This window comes from Vidua chalybeata, chromosome 25 (assembly GCF_026979565.1).
Source record: "Vidua chalybeata isolate OUT-0048 chromosome 25, bVidCha1 merged haplotype, whole genome shotgun sequence".
Lineage (NCBI taxonomy): Eukaryota > Metazoa > Chordata > Aves > Passeriformes > Viduidae > Vidua > Vidua chalybeata.
Genome location: NC_071554.1, coordinates 1,982,702 through 2,008,054, shown reverse-complemented (window position 1 = coordinate 2,008,054; position 25,353 = coordinate 1,982,702). Strand labels below are relative to the sequence as shown.

The following is a 25,353-nucleotide window of genomic DNA, read 5'->3' as shown; positions in this document are numbered from 1 at the left end:
CTCACCCTTTGGATGTTCATTGCTAAACAAACTCTTGCTGGTTTATGAAGTGCCCAAGGGCTGAATTAGGGCCTGGATCGAGTATAATTCACTTAAAAGCAGAAATGTATTGAGCAATGAGGCTGCAAACCTTTGTGTGTGCAGTAAAAAGTGGGATACAGGAGCAGAGCTGGGTTGGGAGCAGGCAGCAAAATCCTGGGAGAGTTCTGGTGTCAGCAGCCAGCACTGTCCAGGAAATTCCCAAGCTTCTTCACTCCCTCTGATTGCTCTGATACTACAGAGGTGTGGGATAAGAGGAGCTAGAAAAGCCTGTGGTACCCAGTTTTCCATGGATATTTAGATCCTGGATTAAACACGCCATGATGGGAATGACTCTGCTCTGAGTTGGCAGCATTTAAACCCAAATTGTGGCACTGGGGAGACCTGAGAGAATCCTGCCTGTCTCTGGGACTCTCCAGGATAGAAATATTCTTCCTTTTGCCCCAAGGAATTCCCAATGGCTGGCTGGCCACAGTCTCTGTGCTCCCTGAAAAGGCACCACACTCCTGGCAGCATTTCCAGCACGTTTGGGCAGCTGCTCCCTGGGGAATCAGCCACAGAGCCAAGGGGTGGGCAGGAGGGGGCTGGTGGCCTATTAATATCCCATTTTTATAGGGAAGTGAGCAGGCAGCAGGAAATAATTGCCTCTTTCCCAGCTGAAGAACCACCAGTTGGCCTCTCTGCTCTTTGAAATCTCGGGATCTTAGCAAACAGCTCTGCTTCCCATGGGGCCGGGAGCGGGAATGATCCCTGCTCCCACACATTCCCCTGGGGCTCCCTTCATTAAAACCCTTGGGAATGCTGAGCCATGTGCCAGCCCTTCCTACACACCCCATAAAACCCACAAGCAATTACATCCACGGATGGGATCCATGCTGGGAGAGCACAGAGAAGCAGCAAAAGCAGCTCTGTGTGAATCCACACGCAGGGAAAGGACAGAAAACATCACATGGATTTTAGGGATGCTCCTTTCATTGTGGAGGTCACGTCCTTTCATCTCCTGCGACCCAAGGGAAGGTTGTGGTGCAGAAATCAAGAGATGCTGGGAATGAAGGCTGGGATTCACTGCTTCCTGCAGGAAGGGGCAGCTGGAAAGCAGGGAATGGGCTGCTTCGCTCTGAGGCAGCTCAAGCCCTTCCCAGCAGGGAAGGAGCTGCTTGGGAGAGGAGCTGAGTGAATTGGAAAACGCTGGGAACACAGCACTGCCTCAGGAAAGATGCCATTCCAAGCACCTCCATGGGAGAGGTGAATTCAGGGGGTTTTGAGGACCCCTTGGCTGGAGAGATAAATCTAGAAATACACTTCAATTCCAGACCTGTGGCCTGGACTTGTCTGGCCTGAGGTGACCCCAAGGGTGTGATATTCCCACAGGTTCCTCCTTTCCTTCAGTGATGCCTCTGTGGCCTGGGTACCTCCCTGATCCTACCAGAGTCCCCAGCGTTTGGACACCCCAATATTCAGCATCCTCCCCATTCCCAGGTGACAGCAGCAGTGGGATGGAACAAACCTTTTCCCTGCTCTTTTTCCCCACCCCTCCCATCCCTGCCACAGCTCCCACGGGGAATCCAACTCACAGGGAAGCAGGGGGGGCTCCTCTTTCTCGTGCCACTTGTGCCCATAATGAAGCCAGGGATGAGCTGTAAAGCCTGTGTGGGGTTCCTCTCTCTCCAATTAAAGTCCAACAATAACGAGGAAAACATTTAATGGAAGGCTGGGAGGGGTTCTCAGCACGGGGAAGGGATGAAGGATCATCTCCAGGGCTCAGGATTTCTTGGTGCACAGCGGGGGCTCCGACCTGCTCCTGCCAAAAGGGCCCCAGGTGCAGCGGAATCGGGGAGGGCTGGGACACACGGGCCTGGGGGATGGGAGATTTCGGATTCTGTGGGAAGGAAACCAGATGGGATTTTAGAAATCCTCCGTTTTCAAGCTGCTATTCATGTTTAAAAGTCCAGATTTCAAGCTGAAATCATCAGGGTTTCCCTTAATGAGGGGTGGGGTGATTTCTGCTGACATGAAAATGAGAATATTTTTCCATCTAAATTTGGGCAAATATCCTCTGCTAGTTTGCAGGGTAGGATTTGCTCCAGCATCCTGCACTGGAATGAAGTGCTAAACCAGGAATCTTGCACCATTCCCTTATGGAGCAGACAAGGAATGTGCTGCCCTCAGCAGCTCTGGAGTAAACAGGCACAAAAATAAAAACCTTGATCCACAACCCATTCCCTGCTATCCTTGCAGCATTCCCACCCTCTGTGCCCACTCCCAGAACACCAGCAGCTCTCCTGGCTGCCTCAGGCACAGAAGCAAAGTTTCCAGGAGTTGCACATGACTCTAGAAGGAAACAAAAATTTGGATTTGGCACCTCGAGGCCCTGCTCGAGCTGCCGACCCCCTGCAGCCAGCTGGGAAATTACAGGAATTACACCTTTTCCACCTGATCTCAGCCAGGCTGGCACTAACAAAGAGCTTCAACAGGCCCAGGGAGCCAAAAGTCCTGTGGAATATCTTGGAACAGTGTTTTAGGTCTTAGGAAGTCATGATCTCATCATTTCATCTCTTGGGAACAGGGAGAAAAGCAACCTCATGGATGAAAATTTTGGTTCCAAATTATTCCTGCAGCTCTGGGAGCAGGAAATTAATTTTCCTGGGTTTGTATATCTGTCAAACACGGTTTAATTCTCTTTTTAGTGTTTTTATGCTGGTTTGACACCACTGATTTGGGTGTAGCAGTGCAAGGGAAGGCACATTGGGATCTGCTGGATTCCTGGATTTTAGAGCTGCTGACTTCACTACCCCATCCCTCTCTCAGGTATTCCTACAAAGAAAGATTCTAGAATGTTCCTGACCACCCACTGCAGGGGATTTCTCCATCACCTCCATCCAGATTCCAGCTTTGGAGGCCTCAAGCTCTGGGTTTCAGCTTTGTCAAGTGCTTCCCTCCTGCCTCACAGCTCTCCACCCTCTCCCACCACTTCCCAGGAGAGTTTTTTGCTCTCCTCCAACTCTTCAAGGTCTTCCCAACTCCCCCACATCTTATGCCATCAGGAAACTCGGACACTTTTTATGCTGTGCCTCCCTCAAGGTCACAAATTTCAAAGGGGACCTGAACACTCTGAGTGCTGTTCCCTTTTCCCAACTTTTTTTCCATGATCTCTGCTCTCTGCTCCTGTGGGGTTAATTCATCTCTTTTCAAAGCCCTCCTCCAGCTGAAGCTGGCTAAGTCAGTGGTAGCTCCTGAAAAAAAAATAAAAATTTAGCTCCTAAAAATACCCAGGCAAGACAAGCACGGCGGGATTGAGCCGGGAAGGGCGAAGTGCTTGGCTGCAGCTGGAGACTGTTTTGTCTCCCATCCCTCAACTCCGTCATGTCCTCCGTATGTTCCAGCAAATTCATCAGGCATGACTCACAGACCTTCCCCGTGCACATTCCTGTCTGCTGACCGCCCCTTCCTAAAATTAGACTCGACTTTTGTTGGCTCAGTCACGGGGGAAGGTGAAGAGCTGCAGACCCACGTCCCTTCCTGGTGTCACAGCCGGCTTTGGAAGGGACTTTTATTCCAGGATGGGGAGAATGATCTGTCTCCTTCCTCGGCTTGTCATTGGTCCTGCTGCTGCAGGGAGGGTGAGGATGGTGAGGGATCCCATCCTCCAAGAGGATGGTTGGGGAATTCTGCCTCATTCCATGAGGGCCAGGCACTGGGAGATGAGAATGCTCTGGGTCAACACCAACTCCATTGTTACTCCAGAGAGGAATGACATCCCTCTGTGGAATCAGAGACTTGCTGCTCCTCCTAAAGTCCTAAATTTGTGTGAATTCACCCATTCAGTGACTTTTTTTCTTACTGAGAATCAGTGTAGCTCGAATGGCTTCTCCAGACATTTTATTCCTAAGGCTCTACCTGCTGGCTGTGAAAGGAATGAGGGATCACTGTGCCAAGTGACCTTCAGCTGGGGAATTCTGTGCTCCTCTGTTCCCGGGGGAACATTCACCAGGAGTGATGTCAGACACTGACACCACAGCTTGAATATTTTCAGCTCCATCCAGGCGGCTGGGAATGACCATAAATCCAACAAGTGTCACTGGAGATGGGCACAAGTGCACCCCTCTTGTACTGGTGACCTGTCCCAGTCCCAAAGGGGTGGTTATAATTAAATAAATGAATTCATTTCTATAAAAGTTGGAATAAAATTACTCTTCCTCACCCTACTGACCTCCTGGGGCTACTCAGAGCATTCAATGCTTTGGGTTCAGAGCAAAGCTGAAGATTGTGAATGAAATTTAACCAGAGGAGCGGGATCAGAGTCCAGCTGGAAGAGCTGTGCCAAGCCTAGGAGGCAAAACCTTCCCTTGAGATGCCAGGAAGGGCTTTGGACTGGGCAGCTCCCTTGGGAAGAGGCTCCTGGGGAGGTTGTGCAGGAGCACAGCTCTCCTTGGCAAGGCTGGGAGGATCCTGCTGGAAATTCAGCTGTGCTCTGGAACTGGGAATAAACAGAGCCTCAGGCTCCTTCTCTCCTGGCCTGCCCTTTCCACATTACAATATCCACCGTGTCCTGGCAGCTCCAAGTGGATGCTGGCTGGATGTGCTCCGACATCAGCCACAAAATATTGTAAGGGACATTTTCTGCCAGAGAAAAACAAAAGAAACTCTCCCAGTTATTCCACTCCCGTGTTTCAGAGCTCCGGAATGCTCATCAAAGCATTGGGAGTGCACACGCCCATGGCAGAGCTGGAATTTCCTCCCAGCTGTCACTGTCAGGCTGTAACAGGGAAAAATGGGGCTGGGGAGGAAGGCATGAATGAGCTGCTCAGGGCTCGGCTGTGGTGTTCAAGGAATTCTTCTCAAGGGTCAGGTATTTCACACATGAAGTCGTGGAATGGTTTGGGTTGGAAGGGACAGGAATGTCAGCCAGTTCCACTCCCTGCCATGGGCGGGGACACTTTGCACTGTCCCAGGTTGCTCCAACCTGGTCTTGGACACTTCCAGGGATGGGGCAGCCACAGCTTCCCTGGGCAATCTCCACCACCCTCCCAGGGAAGGATTTCTTCCCTATATTTAACCTAAATTTCCCCTCTATCAGTTGGAACCTGTGTTGAATGTAACTCATATTCTCAGGTGACATCTCCTAGCTCCACCCTGGGAACTGAGACCTGGAGTGCCTGCAATTTCCGTGTCACAAATCCAAAACAGATCCTGAGGAAGCTCCTTTCCCACTCCCTTCCTTGCCCTTGCTGTGTCTCCTGCCCCTGTAAAGGCTCTGCTCTCCCTCCTTGCAGACAGCCCGTCAGCTCCAGTAAATGTCACAGTCAAACACCTGAAAGCCAACTCGGCCGTGGTCACTTGGGATGTCCTGGAAGACGAAGTTGTCATTGGATTTGCAATTTCCCAACAGGTACCGTATCTAGAATTGCCCAGTTTCAGCCATGTCCATCTCCCCCCAGGTGCCCTTGGTTCCCAAAACCTCCTGCTGCAGTTTAAGCCCATTCCTTCTCGTCCTGTCCCTCGTGGTCCCGGAGGGGATTTGGCTCCCCCATCCCCCTTTGCAGCAGCGCTTTGTGCCTTGGTGGCTGCAGAGAGGGAAGGATCCTGATGGTTTCTCCACATCCACGTGGTGGGCAGGGCAGGAATCAGTGGCCTTAGGTGACAGCAAATGCACAAGGGGAGGCCCCTCCACCACTCTGTGCTCTCCTCTCTCGGCTTCCAGAAGAAGGACGTGCGGATGCTGCGCTTCATCCAGGAGGTGAACACCACCACCCGCTCCTGTGCCCTCTGGGACCTAGAGGAGGACACTGAGTACATTGTGCATGTCCAGTCCATCAGCATCCAAGGCCAGAGCCCTGCCAGTGAGCCAGTCCTCTTCAAGACCCCCAGGGAAGCTGAGAAACTAGCCTCTAAAAATAAAGGCAAGTGTGGGTGAGTTCCTACGTGGCCCCTGGGACACAGGGCTCCGCAGAGAGGAACCAGGATCCTGTGTGGTGAGAGGAGCTGGGAGAAACCCTCTGGGATGAATAGGATAAACACTCATGGGGCTGAGTGTCCTCTCGGGATGTGCTGAGGGTACACAAGGTGCCAGGGAGGTGCTGCTGGACGTGGCTGCTCCTTCTCCCTTCAGATGAGATTTAACAAAGTGAGGAGGAGGAGGAGGTTTGCAGCTCTGTGTCCTGCTCCCAACAAGTGGAGAATGCCAGAGGGAATTCCTGGCCAGCCTGTGAACTCATGTGGAACCAGCCCCCCCTGGATGGCACTGAGCACACCACTGTGCTCACAGGGCACTTGTGGGGTTCAGGGCGCCTCCTGTGCTTAGGTTTCAGGGAAAAAAATACCCAGAGGCTCCCACTTTTCTTCCATTTTCAATATTTCTGCCAAATCTCAGAGAGCTGAGGTTGGAAGGGACCTCACCCAGTCAGGGTCAAGTAGAACAGATTCTCCAGGATCACATCCAGCTGCGTTTTCATTACCTCCAGGGAGAAAATCAGGCACTTCCTCACTGGCAACTCCTTCAGTTGTTGCTCTTTAGCCAAACCAGGCTCTTGGGGGTTTTCTGTCAGCAAGAATCCTGCTCCAAAGAGGGCCTGGCAGTGCAGGGCTGTGGGGACACCCAGGTCCTCCCCTGCTTGCTGAGGGCCTGGCCTGTTCCAGAGCTTTTGGCTGTGGTTCTGAGCATGTGAGTCCTTGACTCTCTTTATTAAACTGGTCTGGAGGCTGTAAATCCTGAATTTCTGTTTATCTGGAAGCACTAAGAGGAGCATTGCTCCTTTCCTAGGGGCCTGAACTGTAATCTCTTTAATGCTTTGAAGCCAAGGAGGCGAATTACGCCCTGCAAAAAGGCTCTGCTCCTTTCTGAATACCAGGGCTCCGCTGAAAAATATCCTGCCAGGCTCTCCACGCTCCTGAGCTGGAGCTGCTGGAGCATGCCAGGCTTTGTGACAGGTGCAGATGGCACTAGCAGGGACAGGGCCAGCAGAGAGAGCAGCCATGGGGACAGATAACACTGCCCTGTCCCACTGCTCCTCCTGAGCCCCGTCCCCTCAGGGTGCCACAGGATGAATCCTGGAATCCCAGATTGGTTTGGGTTAGAAGGGACATAAAACTCATCCTGTTCCACCCCCTGCCATGGGCAGGGACACTTCCACTATCCCAGGTTGCTGCAAGCCCCATCCAAGCTGGCCTTGGACACATCCAGGGATGGAGCAGCCACAGCTTCTCTCGGAAATCCATTCCAGCCCCTCTCCACCCTCACAGGGAGGAATTCCTACCTAAATCCTAATCCAAGTGCCCCAAGGAGTCTCAGGACTCTGTCCCTGACACACTGCCTGGGGTTGGTGGCACTCCTAAACCAGGCTCTGAGCTGGGCTTTGGGTCTCACAGAATCTCTTTGCCCCTGTGCAGATGAGGTGACAATGAAGGAGATGGCGAAGAAAAACCAACAGCTGCGAGCGGGGGAAATTCTCATCATTGTTGTGGTGTTGTTCATGTGGGCAGGTCAGTCCCAGCTCTCTGTCAAAAGTAACATCCACGGGATATCCTTAGGAATGCCTGGCTGCACGTGGAACCATGGAAGAAACCTTTCCCCCCACAAAAATTACAGAGTTCTCAGCTGTAAAGGCATCTCAAGTGGGCTTTGCAGCTTGAGTTTGGTCCAGCAGGAAAGAAGAAAATGGATTTGATGGAAGCAATTCCCGATGGCTGATCCTGTAATCTCATTTTTTTTCCAGACTGCCCTGATTATGATGCCCTCAGCCATAGAATCATGGAATGGTTTGGGCTGGAAGGGACATAAAGATCATTTTGTTCCACCAAACCTTCCACCAGAGCAGACTGCTCCAAGCCCTGTCCTGGAAAGTTTCCAGGGATCCAAATATCCAACAGGATATGCCTTGAGTCCTTCAGATATTACAGGTTGCAGTAATTTTCTGGATATTATATGACTCCAATGCTCAGGCAAAATAGAGTTTTAAGAGTCTTGCTCTCCACACCCATTAATTTCTATCTATAGGTATCGTTATAATTGATATTTATACTTACATTTATATTTATATTTAAATTTTCCACAGAAATTTCCCCATCACAGAAAGAGATGGAGGAATCCAGGTGACACTGAATCAGATCCATGTACAATAATTTTTTTTTTGCCCTTATTTGCATCTCCAGAGACTGGACAGCGATTATTCCTAAAGCCAACAATCACATGAAAACCGAAACTATCTTAGAAGATTTCCAGAACCTCTAGGCCATTATTTTTTCAGCATTTATGCCGTGTTTTAGTTGTGCACATCCCAGTTTTAATGCCCTGCCAGGGAAAATAATCATGAATAATTACATGGGGTGACTGAACAACTGATTCATCTCCTGCTGTAGAATAATCTGAGACTCGGATCAGCTGGGAACAAAGAATTTGCTAATCCCATAATTTCCCTTCCGGACAAATTACTTACATTTAAAAAGCAACAGGGGTGTGGGGAGAATCTCTCTGCATCAAATGGGTTCTTTAAAAAGAACCCATTAAAAAAGAACACAAAAACCTCCTTCCAGCTCTTAACCTGTCCTGTATGACAATATTTGGGAAAATCCAAATGGAACCAGTCCGTGCCCAGGGCTCTGGACTGAGCCAAGCCCCACCTCTTGTGTTTCTGGTGTTTTTCATGGCATTTTCCTTCTTTGTGTGCCAGTTTTAGCCAAGAAAATCACACAAGGAGTGGCTGTGGCAGATGTTAACGCCTTTTCTCCTGGAATCAGCCATTTACCTACATTCCCAAAGAAAGAATTTGGGCCACTGTGTTTATCAGTAAAGCCTGGGGGCAACTACCACGCTGGTTTTATAGAGCAGTTCATGACGTGATGCTGGAAGATTTAAATCTATTTGGTTATTAAGGAAGATTTTTCAAGGAGGGAAAAAGCAGCATCTGCCTGGATCCACTTCACCTACGTGTCTGGAATCTGCAGGCAGAGAGGTTATTTGGTGGAAACATCACATAAAAGCTTCTCAGACAGACATTTGCAGTCATCTTACGTGCCACGGCTGCCCCTGCTTCCCTCTCCACGTGCCTGGGTGTGTGGGGGAGGAAATTTCCACTGGCAGCTTGTGCTGGTGCCCATTTGCAGGTGCTGGCAGGTTCAGAACCTCTCCTCTGCCAGCTCCAGAGGACAGGGAGCAGAGGACAAGGAGCAGAGGACACATTTTCACCAGGCAGAAATTCCGGGAGCTCCAGTGCTCGCTGAACCGTGGGGTTGGTGTTGGTCGAGGTCCAAATGCAGGGCTTTAAACCACTTCATAACAGGGAGGCTGAAATATAATTAATCTTCTGTCGTCCTGTCTAACTAGTTTAGCATGGAATTAAGGGAAGGGAAGAGCCAGAGGGCAGCCTGGCTGTGGTCTGGGAGGAACTGGGAATGCTGCCGAGGCTGGCCAGAGGGATCTGTGATCTCTGCAGGCTGCTGAGCTCCTGGGTGTGATGGTGATGCTCTCTCCCGGCAGGGGTGATCGCCCTGTTCTGCAGACAGTACGATATCATCAAAGATAACGAGCCCAACAACAGCAAGGAGAAAGCCAAGAGCGCCTCGGAGAACAGCACACCCGAGCACCAGGGCGGGGGCCTCCTGCGGAGCAAGGTGAGTGCCCGATTTGTGCTAAATCAGCCCAAAAAAGCCTCGGTTAAAAATCCTCCCCACCCTCTCAGGCGAGATGCGGGAAGGGAACACCCTCCACACCCACGGCTCTGCTGATCAGGACAGCAGCGCTTCACTCCCACCCCCAGGATCCTGCGTGGCCGCGAAAAAATCAGATTTCAAGCCACGTTTCTGGATGATCTGAGCATCTCTGGAGAAAAAAAAAAAAAAATGAGTGCCTCGGGTCCTCCCACAGCAGCACGTGGCAAAGGGGACACTGCTCCTGTAATTAACTGGAGAGTTAATGAGCAGGAGCAAAGATGGTAACACACGTGATGTCGAAGTGTAAATAGGTCAAGCCTTTAATTTTTCCCAACTTATTTCAATTATTTTAACTTCCTCGTGTTTCTGTTCACATTGCCACCATATTTATTTAGTGTTTTAAATAGTTCACTGATTTATGATGGTCCAGAAGCAGTGATGAACTGCCACAAGCCTAAACCCTCAACTCTGACCCTTCTTCATCATCACGAAGGGGTTGGGAAGGAGAATTTTCACAAAACACAACCTGCAGACTGCACTGAGCTCTGACGTGATTTTTCCCTTCTATACATCCGTTTTTCTTTTGTTTCCTCTCTTAGTTTCCAAAAAACAAGCCCTCAGTGAACATCATTGAAGCATGACAGCCTGACACCTGAGAGATGGACTCCATCCCTCACTCTCACTCTGCCTCTGAGCCGATGACTGGGGAGGTGAAACATTTGTCAGAGCGATTTGCAAAACAAGACCTCGCCATTGTCACTCGCTGGCATCCACCTCCTCATCCAAAACATCTGGCCAGGAAGGGAAATCCTGCAAAAAAAAAAAAAAAACCCAAACCCTGGCACCCAAACAAAGAAGAATCAGTGATGCTGGAGTGATCCGTGAATCACCTGGGTTGGAGCAACTTCTCCCACGCTCCTTTCCACGCTCACGCTCCATCTTTTGGGACAGTCTTCCTGGTTTTTGGGAATGCACAAGGTTCTGTTGTGTCTTTCTCTGGTCTCAGTGTCACTCCATCCCGGCAGTACTCCCAGGCATCAGGCACATCCCTCTCCGAGCAGGAACGGAGGGAAGCTCATGGCAAACACCACCGAGAAGCCAAATTTTGGCTGCAGTGTGCTCGGGCCTCGCTTCGTTCATCGATGTGTGTCGTGTAACACGTCTTGCAGGTGGGTTTTTCAAACAAAAATGGCATCCCCCAGTTTCCATTTCCACCAGGAGAACTTCCCTGGCTGTTCTCCAGCCGGGCTGCAGCACGTTCTCCACTGCTGCTGTCTCTCCTCTCTCACACTGGTGCTCTTCACCTCAGAAAAATCGGGGAACACTGAGGCACAGACCAACATGAGGGGACACCAGAAGCTGTTATTTAGCTTCCAGGATAATTTCAACCATTTTCTTCGTGGTATTTTCAGCTGGGCCTGAGTCCACCACCAATGGGATAAAAGGTCCATAAAAATGTAGCCAGTCAGCAAAAAAAAAAAAACAAAAAAACAAAAACAAAAACCCAGAAAAAGACAAAATACCTGATGATACCGGTTGCTATGCAAGGTCTCCCGGGGCAAGAGCTGTTAATTGTGGAAGGCTCTGGCCTGAGGGGGCCTTTTTCTGAGGGCTTAAGTTCTTAAAATGCTTCTTTTAGTAAAGTTGCTGTGTGGGAAGGGCTGGTTCTCCTTACACATCCTGCCTGTGCTGTTCTGACGTTGGAACAGCAGGAGTCTGCTGGAGACAGCCCTTCCCAAAAAGAGATGAGGATGGAGGGGAAAGGGGCTGGGCTTCTCCTCTCTCTTAGGAAGTGCTGGATGTTTGTAAGCTGACAGGATCCCTGGGGATTGCTGGTGCTCTGGAAAGCTGGGAGATGCAGGACCATGACATGAAAAAGATTTACTCTTTGTAGTGTGCCATGGGGTATCTGTATTTATTTAACTCCTCCACAAGACCACTCCACATGCACTTAGGGGATGAGGTAGGATCCAACTTGTTCCATCAAATGCCAACAGAGGTTGGCCTGAGGACAGTTTGGAGGAGCCTGGGTTGGGAGTTCCTGCACAGGAACAGCCTGGCAGTGAGGAGCTGCCATGTCTCCTCTTCCCCTGCCACCAGCTTTTCCCAAAGAGCTGGTTTGGGAAAAAGGCACTGGGAAGTTCTCCTGAAGATGTGCTGCTTCCAGCCAGGCCAAGCCCAAAGGTGGCTCCAGGATCCTTTGCCTGAACATACTCTTCCATCACCAAGAAGGAGAGGTCACCACCTCTGATACAGACAGAGCAATAAGCATTTTATAATGTACAATAAAAGATTAAAGGCCTCTCTTGTGTCCTTGTAATGCCTGAATTGAATTTTTTCATATTCACCTGCTTTGAGCAGCACACACACCCTAGAACTGGGGGACTTTGTATTTCCCAGACCTAAAACCTAAACAGATCTACAAAATAAAATATTTTCTCAGTGTCTGGGTGGAGAAACCCAGGGAGGTTCAGAGTTGGTTCTGGCTGCAGGACAAAAAAAAAAAAAAAAAAAAAAAAAACTTGCACCATAAATAGCACCCCAGCCCTACCTAAGAAAATTCTTCAGCCACGTCTGTTATCTCCCAAGGAAGAAATAGCATTTGGAATCCACAGCCCTGCAAAGGGAGATTTAGGACAGATGGTACAGCATGTGCAAAATGATAAGGGAGATGCTCTCTCCTAATCCTGGGGCAGACAGCCCTGAGAGAGCTGCTCCAGAGGAAATCCAGCCTGGTAATTTGGCAGGTTTGGGGGTTGTGTGGCTGTTTTTAAAGCTACTTGTCCCTGGGAATTCAGACCATATCCTCCTTTTTTTTCCCCACAGTTGTTGTTCCCTAGGGACAACAATTTCTTTCCTGACAGAGATGTGATCACTCATTGGCAGAACAGAATTAAATTTAAAATGTCAGTGTGGGGCAGAGTTCAATATTCACATGTGGCAGGAGGTGCCAGGGTTATTTTGATAACCTGCATTTGATAACCCATAACTGCAGGCTTGGAGAGTAAGGAAATGTTATTTGTGAGGAGAAACAACTGTGGGCTGGCAGAATTCAGCTCAGACAGGGACTGCAAACCACTCAGTTCAAGTGATTCCCTTCAAGGAAATTTTTCAGCCACTCTGAATTGAAGTGATGGAGTAAATCCACACTTCAGGAAAAGGTTATAGGAGAATAAAGTTATTTAAAACGCTGCTGTTCTGAGGGTCATAAACATCAAAGCTTTAACTGCTGTCTGGGCATTAAATTGCACTGTAACCCATTAGAGTCAGCCACTGTGTGAGCTCAACCCTAAACCCATCTTTAGAACAGAGACCTCACTCCCATCAGCAGCTGCCAAAAGATACTCCTGAAGTGTTTTACAGTCAATAAAGGCAAGAGAACAAGCAAAAATAAACCCAAGACACACTGAGGGAAGTCATGCTGGGCCACAGCACCACACACCCTCCAGCCCACCCACGTTCCCCCGCGTGGTTTTGCCCCGACTGCTGATTTTGACTCATTGTTGGAAGCGGGAGCTGCAAAAAGGAGGTTTCAATAAATACTAAAAAGCAGCAAGTGGGAGTGGGCTGCTGTGCCAGGGATCCCAGAGAGGCTGATTCCCTGCCGAGCTCTGAAAGCAAAGCCCTCCCAGCTGGCTCGGGATGAATCCCATTGATTTCCAAGAACCAACTGAGCAGAGATTTGGGGCACAATAGGAGCAGGGAGCTGCAAACAAAACCCTTTGCCAGCACACCCAGGGCACGTTTCCAGTTAAGCACCGCTCTCCTCCCTCCTTCCCAGCACTGTAATATTATGCCTACAAGTACAATTTAACCAATAGATTCCTCCCCCACGAGTTTAGCAAAAGAGGAGCCGCGGGAGGAAGTGTGGAGCAAACAATCCTGCACAGCGTGTCCTTCCAACTCACAACACAGCCCCAGCCGCTTGTCACCCCCTCCCCCGGGCCACCAGGCACCGGCACAGGCTCCTGCTCCCGGGAAAACGGCAACACGAGGCATTTGGAGTCCCTGCCACTTCAATAGAAACCGAGGAGGAAACACCTACACGGAGGGAAGTGTTAGCACAATCTCAGCTGGTAATGGAGATGCCAAGGGAGAGGAACAGGCTGCTGATGGCAGTGTTTGCCAAAGATGGGAGAGGTGACATCACTCCAAAGCCAATGCCACAGCTGCACATCCATTTTCCCCAACAAAACACGGCAACCTCGGCGAGGCCTGAGCTTCCCGAGGAGAGAGCTGAAGATGACACCATATGTTCCACCAAATGTAATTTCCCCCAGATTTGCAGCAAAAAAAGCTTCTTAACGACTGTAATGAGCTATTACAGCCTCGTCTGGAAGCAGAGCTGACCAAATTCAATCAGCATTTCCAGCGTTTGTTAAAAAGCTGTCTGATCAACGGGCTTGTTATGCTAAAACATCTTCTGTTTGCTCCACAAATCTTGGTGTCTATTGAATTTTCTGGTGGCCTCACGCATTTAAAATGATGCTGTTCCCCCTTGCTGGGGCTGCAGCCCACACGTCTGGAGGAAAAAGGAGCTGGTTTCTCCTTCAGCCTCAATTTTGGTTAAGTAAGTTCCAAATGAAGAATCTTCATTATTAGTGACAGAGCTGGGGAAGGCACTGCTTGAATTTCAGATTCCCAGATGGAGGCAGCAAAGCTGGCAGCCAGAAAAATCCACTTTTTCCTTGGAATCTGGACACGCTGGATGCAGAGCCATTGAGTGGCAATAACGACAGAGCCCCACGATGCCATTTGACACTTTGCAGCATCCTTGTCCTTTTGAACTCACAAAACCCTCACCTTTAATGCCACCAACTGCTAAATAAAACCTATTTATATCATCCATACCTGACCTGCACCTAAATATCCTCCCAAACCAAAGGGAGAATTTTATCAGCTTCCACTATTTCCCGTTTGAGGATGCAATTTCTTCCTCCTTACAGGCAAGAGCTGGTTCATTTTTGAGGGGAAGGCAGAAAAAAAAAACAACCCCCACACAGTTGTTTCATTTCTGTCTCATTGTTTTCCTGCTGCTGTTGGCTGGCTGCAATGCATTGATGAACACTGTTAAATTTTTAATTGTGAGGCATTTCATCAAGAGCTCACGCAGGGCTTGCACAAAGGCAGTTTTATTCCAGTTATTATTGATACCACTGGGTTCTACTAGAGCAAAAATCATCAGCAGGGCCCTTGGCTACTCTCTAACAGCAAGCACACAGCAAAACACTCTGTCCTTCCATGGAGGCTTAATCCACAACCCCTCCCTCCTCTCTCCACCATGCAGATGTGAATCACTTCCAGTGTCAAAGGAGGAAATTTGCAGCCCTAAATCCTTCCCAAAGGGCAGAGCTGCTCCATGGCAGAGTTTTACACTCCCAAAGAACACAAACCCGAGGGGATGGAGCACCCCTGGAGACACCATCAGCACCTCCCTGGCATCATCAGGAGCTGCTTGCTGAGAATTTCCATCCCTGGAAGTGTCCAAGGCCTGGCTGGACAGGGGTTGGAGCAAACTGGGATAGTGGGAGATGCCCCTGCCCTGACTGAGATGATCTTTGTGTTCCTTTCAGCCCAAACCATCCTGGGATTCCATGGACATCAGGTGAAATTGTCCCCAGACCACAGGTAAAGGATTCCTTTCCCAAAGAACTTAACTTGTGGGGTTCACTGCTTTAAAAGCCATGAACCACCACGTGCTGACAACTCTCATGTGCTTCCAAGGGATTTCTCCTTCTCCCTCAATGCAAAGCTCTCTGTAAATAAGATTTACAGAGGTAAAAGTCACCTGAGAGGTTCTGGTGGCATCTAGGACCTGACCCATCACAAAACCCTGACAACTGGCCATGCCCCAGCCCCAAAAGTGCTGTCCATGGGTTCCTTCCTGCCTGGATTCTGTGATATCTGGGAGTTCGTGCAGTCAGGCTCTGCTCCAAGCTTCACTGCTGGTCCTTTGGACAAATTACTTCCATTCTCCCTGTCTCAGTGACTGCACATTCAGGGCAGAGAGAAACTTTGCCTGGTTTTCCAAAGCCCTGTCCCACAGAACAAAATCTGTGAATCACAACGTTAAAAAACTTCAGCACCGAGCCAAAATTTTGATTTCTTTAAGATCACATGAGCCAAAAGCATCACCAAAAATAGTCAGATTGCGATGATAAAAATATGAGATGATTTGCTGCCTGAATAAACTTAATTTGCTCTCCAAAATTCCACTTATAAATACCTAAAGGAGTCACAAGGCCTTGCTGGCACCCCTGGGAAGAACATTGAGAAGATCAACCTATCCACCTCCAACTCATTTGGAGTTGCTCAGTAGCGCAGAAAAGAAGAAAATGACATGTAAAAGCTGCAAAATATTTATAAACTCTAGTGCAAATCTCATGAAATGCTTTTGTGGGAGAAGTTACAAATGAAACTTCAAACCACTGAGAACCAGAGCAATTAACACCTCTAAATGCAGAACAAGAACCAGCACAGCCCCTCAGCAGCAAAATCCAATGGGCTTGCACAGGAAGTGTTCAGGAATTCTCTGGAAATTGTGGTGTTTGGCCAAGTTCCTGTTCACCCACTGGTATGGGTTGGAATTTGGGGAATTTCTGCAAAAAAAAAGTTAGTCAAAAAGTTAAAACAAACATGAGAGAGGAGCACTTGGATGAGGCTGGAGCAGCAGCAGCTCTGAAAACAAATCTCCATTTCCTTGGTGCTCGCAGCTGGTGGTACCTGATTTTCTTGGTAGGAGCTTTTCAAAGTGAAACCACATCCTAAGAAGGCACCTTGAGAAGTGAGAACATCAAAGCTCCTTTCAGGAATTCTGCCTGGTGCTTCATCCCCTTCTTTGCAAAGCTCCTTCTCCCTGGCCCACCACAAAGGCTGAAGGTTCAACTTCAAACAAAAAGGAAATTTTCCTCCCAAAGTGCTGCACCCACCTTCATCCTCTCATTTGCACGTTCTGAAATAGCAAGACAAAACCCCACCAACTTTAGGCAGGCTCAGAAAAGCAAGATTAAAACCCAAACTACTTCAAGGGATTTGGTTATCTGCAGGCCTCAGAGTGCTACAAAGCTTTGCCCCCTCTGTGTTCTGAAAAAAAAAAAAAAAAACCAACTTTGCTGCCTTATTTTGATCTTGTTTATGCACAGGGATGATCCTAAATCAGGAAATCACATTTCTGAACTGCAAAAACCATCTGGTTTTCAAAGCAAAATCCAACCATGGGGGTCACTCCTGCAAAACCACTGCCCAAACATCTGGTTTGGAGCAGGACCATCTGCCTGGCACCGGGCTGTCACCTCTGTCACAGCACAGACAGTTTTACTTTCATGGCTCAGCAAGAACAGGCAGGGACCAGAAGGGCTCCAATCAAAGCAGCTTGGTGTGGATTCCACTCAGAGCTCAGGGAAAGGCCAATTCCCTGGAATTCTGCCCTTCCCAGGGGCTCCCAGCCCAGCACAGAGTGTGTCCTTGCCAAGCCCAAACTCCAAGGATTTTCCATCCTGCAGTCATGTGATGGATGTGAATCACAGCTCCTCTCCCCAGCAATCCCAGCCTCCTTCATGAACTGCAGGATCAGCTCCTGCTTACCCAAAGGAACAACTTCTTGCCAAAACCTGATACTTCTAGAAGGGATTTTTAGAAGTTTTTCTTGAGAAATCCACGGGTTGTTTGGGAGGAAGGGAGGTTCTCCAAGGCAAACTGTCACTGTACACAGCAGTTCCCATTGTCTGCAATAAGTGTAGAAGAAATCACAACTTTCTTTTACACATTTTGAGCCTTCCTACATCTCAGTTCCCTCACTTGGCCTTCTGAGTCAGAGGTGAAATGGGTCATAAAAACAGAGGGAACATTTCCTACTGCCAGGGGTGCACTTTTCACCCCTGAGGACAGACAAGAATTTGGACAAGCTTGCACCCTGACTCATTCCAGGAAAAGATTTGAGCTCCTCTCCAAGAGGGGAAGTCCCAGGGGCAGATTAATCTCACCAAATATTTGGAGGAACTTATCCCAGTGCCTCACCACCCACCCAAGAGCTCAGAGGCCTTTTGGCCTGAGGAAAGGGGGCTGGAGAAACTCAGCTGCCATGGGACAGTGCTTAAAACCTTTGGAGTTCCTTGGGCACAACCTCATTCCTTCCACAGCAGTCAAGACCAAACCACAGATTTGGGATGAGGTTTTCAGCCAAGTTCCACTCATTTAGGAACCAGGAGCTCTGATTATTTCAGCTTTGTCACTAGAGAAGCTCCTAGACCAGGAGTTTCCCACTCTGAACCCAGGGAACTTCTTACTCCCCTCACCATAAACTTAGAAATCCACTTTATCAATTCTTACCCCATCCCACATCTCTTGAAATTTAGGGTTTGGAGGTGGATTTCATTTGCTTTGAAGTGAAATCTCCCTGCTGAGCTCAGCCACTAAATGGAATTCTTCCTTTATGCCAGCACAGCTCCAGCCCTGCACCTTCCCTGCCCACTCTCCCTCCAAGCAAAATAAATTTGGGCAGGTAAAAACTGCTTCAAGATTAAGTTTTTTTTCTTCCCCTCAGCCAGCTCAGCATCAATCAAGAGACCAGAGTCTTTCAAGGCAGAGTCTGCTAGCAAAGAGTTCATTTGTATTTCACAGATTTGTTTCTCCATCTGTTCCCTGACACTGCTCTCCCTTTCCATCACCTTAAACACACTGTCTGGTTTTTTTTTTAAGATATTGATCTTTGTTATTACAGTAAAACCAGATGGTTTATGCCTCTTTATAAGGTATTTCCTCCTCCACTCCCTTTGATTCCAGGGAGAGCCAAGGAAATAATTTATCAGGTTTCTGCTAGGTTGTGAGAAGTCTTGATAAAATTTTGGAAGCATCAAAAACCTCTAACAAGCAGACCAAGCCTTCAAGGAGAGCTCCTGATGGAGTCCTGGTTGGGGAAAAAAATGGGTGGAGGTCAGATAGGAGCCAGCTCAGCTTCCCAGAGATGCCTGGAGCAGTGGAAGGTTCCCTGCTCATGGCAGGGGGTGGAACAGGATCATCTCTAAGGTCCCTTCCAACCCAACCCATTCTGTGATTTTGCTCCAAATAACAGTTTTAGGAGCCTCATTATTTGTGTAGCTGATCCAGCCCCAGAATTGCCACGGAGGATCTCATCAGGAAGGAAATAATTCCATTTACTGCCGGATAAAGGACAATAACAAAGTGCAAACACTGACAATTGGTCAGCTGGCAGAAATCTTGTGTGGTCAATTATCAGCCCCCCACTGCCAAGCAGATGCTCAAATCACAGCTCATTTTTACAGCTGCTCCAGCACAGCCTCAGCAGCATTTAAATTCTTAGGGGAAGCTGCAAATAAATGAATATATTAGGATTTAACAGCATCTAGAAAGCAGAATGAGAGGAAGCACAAGTCAAGCCACGGGGTTGTCTCCCAACACACTGGAGATGTCTCAATGTGAGAAGTTTATTCCGAATATAAAAGGATTTTTTTTTCCAACTACTCAGTGTGACTTTTAGCACTCAATCACCCAATGTAAGAATATGTATGAGACATATGCAGATATAAAAGACATATATATGAAAAATGGATTTGATATATATGGAATTGATATATATGGATATATATTATATATATATATATTTATATATACGAAAATTATATTTCTTGCAAGTACAAGGCACCGTGCAGATAAGGGAAAAGGCAAAATCTCTCCTATAGCCAGCTTGGAATTCCCTCAGACAGCACAGCAGCAAGAGCCAGGATCCAAGGAAGAACAGACAGATTACATAAAAGATGGGATAGCAAAGCAAACATTACCCTGAGACAAATGCCAGGAGATTTGCAACTCAAAACAGAGCTGAAGATTTGTAGCAGCAATATATTAGTTACTGCTTCCCAGAAGGAATTCCCTTGCTGGCTCTAAACCTGCTGATTTCCTTCATGAATTCCTTGGGATCCCTCAGCATTTCCTATGCAAATGAACACAGCCAGGACACTGCTGCAGATCCAGGTGCAGGGGCACAGCACCCAGGGCACTGCCAGCCCACCCAGGAGCTCCTCACCTGGGACAACTGGCACAGCCCACGCTGTCTGTCGGGCTGAATTCCAAGCCTACAGCTATTTGCAATAAGAAAAGGTTTGCACTAATAAGAAAATCAAATTGTGTGCATCACAGACAATGTTCTTGCCCGGCAAAAGAGAGCTCGGTTTCACTCGGCAGCCTCGCTCGTTTAGAGCTCCTTGCTTGATTTTTTGTGACTCACAACATACGTCTTGCATTTTTAATTTGAAAACAAGAGAAAACAGGCCATTTTAGCTCTCCCTGCCTCGTCCCCTCTGCATTACTTATGCTGGATTCATCCTCTGGAAGCAGCCCTGTGGCCATGCAGCTGTTCCTGCTGCCTGCCTAAGTGCAGGCTCCACACACACAACTGTCAGCTCCTTGTGCCTCGCAAGAAATGGCAATTATTGCACCCATGAACACTCTAAATAACCACAGGCAGCCGTGGAAGCTACCAGAATATTTTGCCTCTCAGAACATCCCAGTCTGATGCCTCAGGTTTGAGCTTTTCTATTTTTCAGATGCTGTGCTGCTTTAGTGTGTAGTTCTGAGCTTCATGTTAGGGGATGGTGAGCTCTCTGCACAGAGTAGGAGACAAAATAATTCCTGCTCTAGCTGGGGACCAAGGACAAATGATCCAAATCTCAGGCCCAAGAGCAGAAACAATGTGGGCTGAAGAGAGGAAAAATAAGAAGGATGGGACTTCATAAGCTAAAGCTATAATTGGATAATTAACTCCAGTATGGAAATGGAGCAGAACTTATAAAAGTGAGAAACCTCATGACTGGGTGTCCATTTTGTGACCATTTTGGTATCTTGGGTGCAGCCCTGGCTGGGCTCTTGTGCTGCCCAAGGTGGATCCATTGAGGCCTTCAATAAATCCCTATTTTATTCTTTAACTGTGTCTAGCCTCTGTTTTAGGGCAGCCTCCACAAGGCCTCAGTTTCTGGTGACCACAAAGGGACAGAAGGCACCTGGAAAAGCCCCTGGAGCAGAGCCAGAGGAACAGCCAGCTCTTGCCCCTCCACTCCTTCAGCGGAAGGTGTCAGAGCCCAAGAACCCTCGGAGCTGACAGAGACACGTGAGCAGAGGAAGGGATATTCTGTTTAGCACCTAAGATAGGTGTGAAGGGGTCCCTTGGAGCCCGGGCGCTGATGGTGCTCTCCGTCTCCCCCACTGGTTGTAAAGGAAGGCGCTGTCTGAGAAGCGGGGTCAGATTGCAGCGCTGCTGCCGTGGTGGCTCCTGTGCGGCGACTCTGAACGGCCACGGGTGCCAATCTCACCTCTTCCTCTCCCTCTCTCCCTGTTTTTTTGGTTTTTTTTTTAATTTCTACTCATAATTGTTAAAATATGGGGTGTACATTCTCCTGCGAGTGTTGTAGTTATAATATCCCTAGAGGTGTCCCTTGGGGTTAGTACTGAGAAACTGGGGAGACCTGACCGAGGGGAGTGATTGTTTTTAAAATCCAAACTTATTAGACTCTCAGAAAAGATCTGGCACCACCCCCGTCCTCCATGAGCTAAAATCCAAACCTCTTTGCAACACCTTCCTTTCCACACCCCCGCAGTCGCTGGCTCTTGGATGACACCACTGAGGCAACACAGAGAAGGTGTCAAAAATAAACCCAAATCTCAGCACTTGAGCTCAATTCCCCCAGTCTGAGTCCAAATCTCAGCACTTGAGCTCAATTCCCCCAGTCTGAGTCCAAATCTCAGCACCTGAGCTCAAGATTCCCCCAGCCTGAATCCAAATCTCAGCACCTGAGCTCAAGATTCCCCCAGTGTGAGTTCACAGGTTTCAGGGAGGTGGAGGAGTCCTGTTGGTGGCACTCAGTGCTCTGGGCTGGTGATAAGGTGGGAACTCGATGTCCTTGGAGGTGTTTTCCAATTCTGATGATTCTGGGATAGTTGTGAACTGACAAGACCAAGTTAATCCCCAACAGAACAAGGCAGAGCTCAGCTCTGCTTTTCCCAGGGAATACAAACCTGCTTTGGTAGCATCCCTGATTTTCCACACCAAACCCTCTTCACAACGTTTCCCAGGCACCTGTAAAACTCCTCTGAGCCAGCCCTGGAGCCAGGCTGATTCCTGTGCAGGAATTTTGTGCATGGCAGCACACAAAAGTGTCTACAGGCACTTTTTATTCCCCTCTGAAGACAAGCACACTCCAAACAAAGAATTCAAGTCCAGCCAGGAGATCAATTTTTCCCTCCCCACCAGCCTCATCCCATCCCATCTGGGGGTTACCTGAGGTAATAGCCACACTTTTCCTCACTTGGATTGGCACAGCCTGGAGAGAAACGTCTCTTTTGCTCAGGCTGTGCTTCTGAAATGCAGCTCCGTTGTTTTGGCCTTGAAAATAATAAATTGTGTTAATTTTTTTTTTTTTTAGGTTATTTGTTAAATTAGGTTACAGTTGACAGAGAGGGCAAAGAGCCCTGCAGAACTATGGCAGATGTGACATTCTTGTAGCACCTTTCTGGGATTGAAAAAAATGAAAGTATTTATTTGAGTAAAGCTGCCAAAGATCAACCACGCCGAGAGCAAAGCAGCTGAGCCACCCAGGCGGTCACTGCCCTGCTGACCACAACGGGAACCCGCAGGGGAGCTCTCAAAAGCAGAAAAAGCTCTTTTTTCACACAACAGCAACGCCCAGAATGAGGGGGGAAAGCCCCGATGTGCCGCCTCCAGGAGAGGGGAAGAGCAGGAGCAACATCCCGAGCCGCTCTGCTGCTGCCACCTGCAGGGAACGGCTCCAGGAGGAGCAGCCAGAGCCAGAGAGGCACAAACATCCCCCCTCCTGCCTGCAGAACACGGCCCAAAACTGCCTGACCCACCTCCTTTCCCATTTCCCGAAATTCTTTCCCCTCTTTCAGTATCTTACAGGGTGAAATATTTATTGTTTCCCTGCTATTCCAGTGCAACTTAATTTAAAAATAGAAATAAACCCAGCAACATACGGCCAACAAAGTGGTGGAGGAAACAGCTGGGATGGTTTTTAAAGTGCAGATTTCCTAAGAAATTACCTTTCTTCCTCCTCCTGTGGGACAGGAATTTCTTTGGCACTTTTCTTCCCACTGGGTGGCTCTTCCTGCCCACTCTGGCCTACAGCTGTGTCCCTTAACTGGAAAGGGAAGGAAAAAGGGGATTAACATGTAATAAAACCTTTCCATGCAAGTTTTGCTTATAGAGTTATATAAAAATCCACTTGAAAAACCTCCCCTGTATAAACACAGCACTTGTGTACACATGGACAAATCCAAAGGGATGGGATTAAAAACATTCAAGTTCCAAGAATGAAGATGTGAGTTTACTTTAGTGCTGCCTGGTGGCTGCTCAGCTCCTGTGGATTCCCCTTCAGCATCCTCTGGAGAGCCTGATTTCCTTGACAAACAGCTCGTTGTTGCTTTGGGAAGTTCTTTCTTGGGTGGCAACACAGATGCTGGACTCTCATCCCCTGTGCTCTGGCCACAGGGAAGGTCGGATGAGGGCACGGATTTTCCCAGGCAATCCTGAGCCAGGCTTTCCTGGCCTTTAGGCATCACCCTTTCTGAGGACTTTTCAGGAATGCAGCTCCCAGCAGCTGTGGAATATCCCAAGCAATCATCTATCATGGCATCCAAAGTTTCTCTTTCCAGGTTGTTTTCCTCCAGAGCCTCATCGGCGCAGGCGGCGGCAAACGGGCTCAGGCTCAGCAGCTCCTGCAGGTCAAGGTCCAGCTCCTGCTGCAGCCTCTGGGTCCCATCCAGAGCAGCACTGCCACTCAAAAAACCAGGACCACAGCCAGAGCTGCCTGAGGGATGCTCCTGGGGTTCCTTTGCTTCCTCTGTGAGCTCTGAGGCCGCCTCGCTGAGCGACGTCCCCGCGGTGCAGCCGCTGCTCTCGGCCTGCTCGCTCTTCCCGCTCTCACTTTGGCTCAGGTGGCTTTCACCAGCGAGGTGCTGCTGCTCAGCCTCCGTGGAATCGTCTGCCAAGATTTCCTGGATCTCTTCCTCGGTGTAATCAAAGGGAGAATTCCCTTTCTCACTGCCTGACAGCTCCAGCAGGGAGTCGTCCAGCTCGCTGTCGTCGAAGCAGCGGCTGACGTCCAGGGAAATGGCCACGTCGTCGTATTTGGACACGGACAAACTGGCCCCAAGCTCATCCTGCCCACTCTCATCCAGGAAAAGGGAGCAGCCAGAGCCTGGGGAAGGGAACAGAGCATTCCCTGCTGGATTTGGAGTGCTGCAGTCACGGCTCAGCACACAGGCTTTCTTAGCTGACTGCAGGGCCTGCACCTGCGCTGTGGAATCCGACAGCCTCTTGGCCCTGGGGACCGGCTCCTGCCTGGATCCCTGACGGGGCCCAGGGGAAGGAGGGCAGCTGGCTGCCATGTCTGTGCCTTCCTGCAGCTCTGCTTCCAGCTCTAGAGGCTCATCTGCTGCTGGTGGCCTTTGATCAGCCCTTCCAGAGGAGGAATCAGCAGGAGTCAGCTCCAACCTGCCAGCAAAAGCAACATCCTCAGTGAAAGGAGCTCAGCTCTATCCCAAAAATGCTGGAATTTAACAGGGAAGGCAAAGCCACCACAATTTGATCTCTGTTCTTGACTGTTTTAAGTCCCAACCAGGCCTTCATCCCTGAGTGTTCCTCAAGCAGTGGAAACGCCAATGATTGGAAACCCCCTCAGGCTGTGCCCTCTCCTCCCAAACTGCTGCCAGTCCCTCACAGCAGACCCCAGGAATCCCAAATCACAGCCTTAAACTGCAGCACACGCCTGAGGCGTTAAATAAAGTCTCCAAGTGTCTCAACCCCTACCTCCGCCCTTCAGAGATACAAATAAACACATTAAAAAAAAAAAAAAAAAAAAAAAAAAAAAAAAACAAAACATAACTTTTTTTTGTGTTGGGAAAAACTGAGCAAAGGAAGAGGAATCCTGTCAGGGAATTAGTCATTGAGACACTCACACAAAATCGTTCATCTTGGGTGTAGCCCTGGCTTGTGCTGCCCAAGGTGGATCCATTGGGACCTTTTAATAAATCCCTATTTTATTCTTTAACTCTGCCTAGTCTCAGTTCTAGGTCAGCCTTCACAAGGCATCAGCTTCTCTGAGCAATCTGCGCCAGGCAGAGAGGAATTTTTCCTAATATCCCACCTGGCAGTGGGAACCATTCCCTGTGTCCCGTCCCCCCGGGCCCTTGTCCCACGTCCCTTTCCAGCTCTCTCGGCACCAAAATCCCGCACTTGGCTCACCCTGGAGCCTTTCCCCGTGCAGATAAAACCCTCAGGAGGCGGTAACGCCCCGCTCTCCCCTCACCGGAGCTTTGAGGCCAACACCGCCCCCGCCTCTCTCCGTGAGGGACCCGCCCGTCCCTCAGCGGGCACCGCCCAACCGGCGCCTCAACGGCACCGCCCCAAGGCCCGCCCCGCCCCCGGCTCCTCCTCCCGGCCCACCCGAACGCGGGGAGCTCCCCGAGCGCCGGAAAAAAAGGGGTAAAAACCCCCCCCAGAATAAAGGAGGGAGAATTAAGTTGCGCTGAGACAAAGCAGCGGCCGCGGCCCGGCCGGGCCTGGCGGGAAAGCGCTCACCCACCGCCATCTTAACGGGGCCAAGGCCACGCCCCCGCGAGCGCGAGACGCCCTCTGATTGG

The 25,353-nt window shown here is 49.2% G+C and overlaps 2 protein-coding genes across 7 annotated transcripts in view; one reads left to right on the top strand and one right to left on the bottom strand.

Moving 5' to 3' along the window:
• Nucleotides 1-12,004, top strand: part of FNDC5 (fibronectin type III domain containing 5) — a 15,047-nt gene extending 3,043 nt beyond the window's left edge. Inside the window, exons 2-6 of the mRNA XM_053964300.1 lie at nt 5,313-5,428; nt 5,741-5,939; nt 7,426-7,518; nt 9,512-9,645; nt 10,284-12,004. Of these exons, the coding sequence (XP_053820275.1) occupies nt 5,313-5,428; nt 5,741-5,939; nt 7,426-7,518; nt 9,512-9,645; nt 10,284-10,325 (584 nt within the window). The 3' untranslated portion in view covers nt 10,326-12,004. The remainder of the gene's footprint in view (nt 1-5,312; nt 5,429-5,740; nt 5,940-7,425; nt 7,519-9,511; nt 9,646-10,283) is intronic.
• On the bottom strand, nt 1,725-25,347 carry S100PBP (S100P binding protein). 6 transcript variants are annotated; one of them, XM_053964282.1, is made up of 6 exons: nt 24,670-24,698; nt 23,041-24,205; nt 22,753-22,850; nt 21,974-22,078; nt 12,236-12,301; nt 1,863-1,918 (listed from the first exon to the last, which is right to left on the bottom strand). In XM_053964282.1, exons 1-5 carry the CDS (start codon nt 24,681-24,683, stop codon nt 12,262-12,264), a joined length of 1,422 nt encoding a protein of 473 aa, XP_053820257.1. In that variant the 5' UTR covers nt 24,684-24,698; the 3' UTR covers nt 1,863-1,918; nt 12,236-12,261. The 6 variants fall into 6 exon arrangements, with proteins under 6 accessions (XP_053820253.1, XP_053820257.1, XP_053820256.1 ...); XM_053964278.1 differs by lacking the exon at nt 12,236-12,301 and having other exon boundaries at nt 1,725-1,918; XM_053964281.1 differs by lacking the exons at nt 1,863-1,918; nt 12,236-12,301 and adding an exon at nt 9,989-10,494.
• Nucleotides 25,348-25,353: the final 6 nt, after the last annotated feature.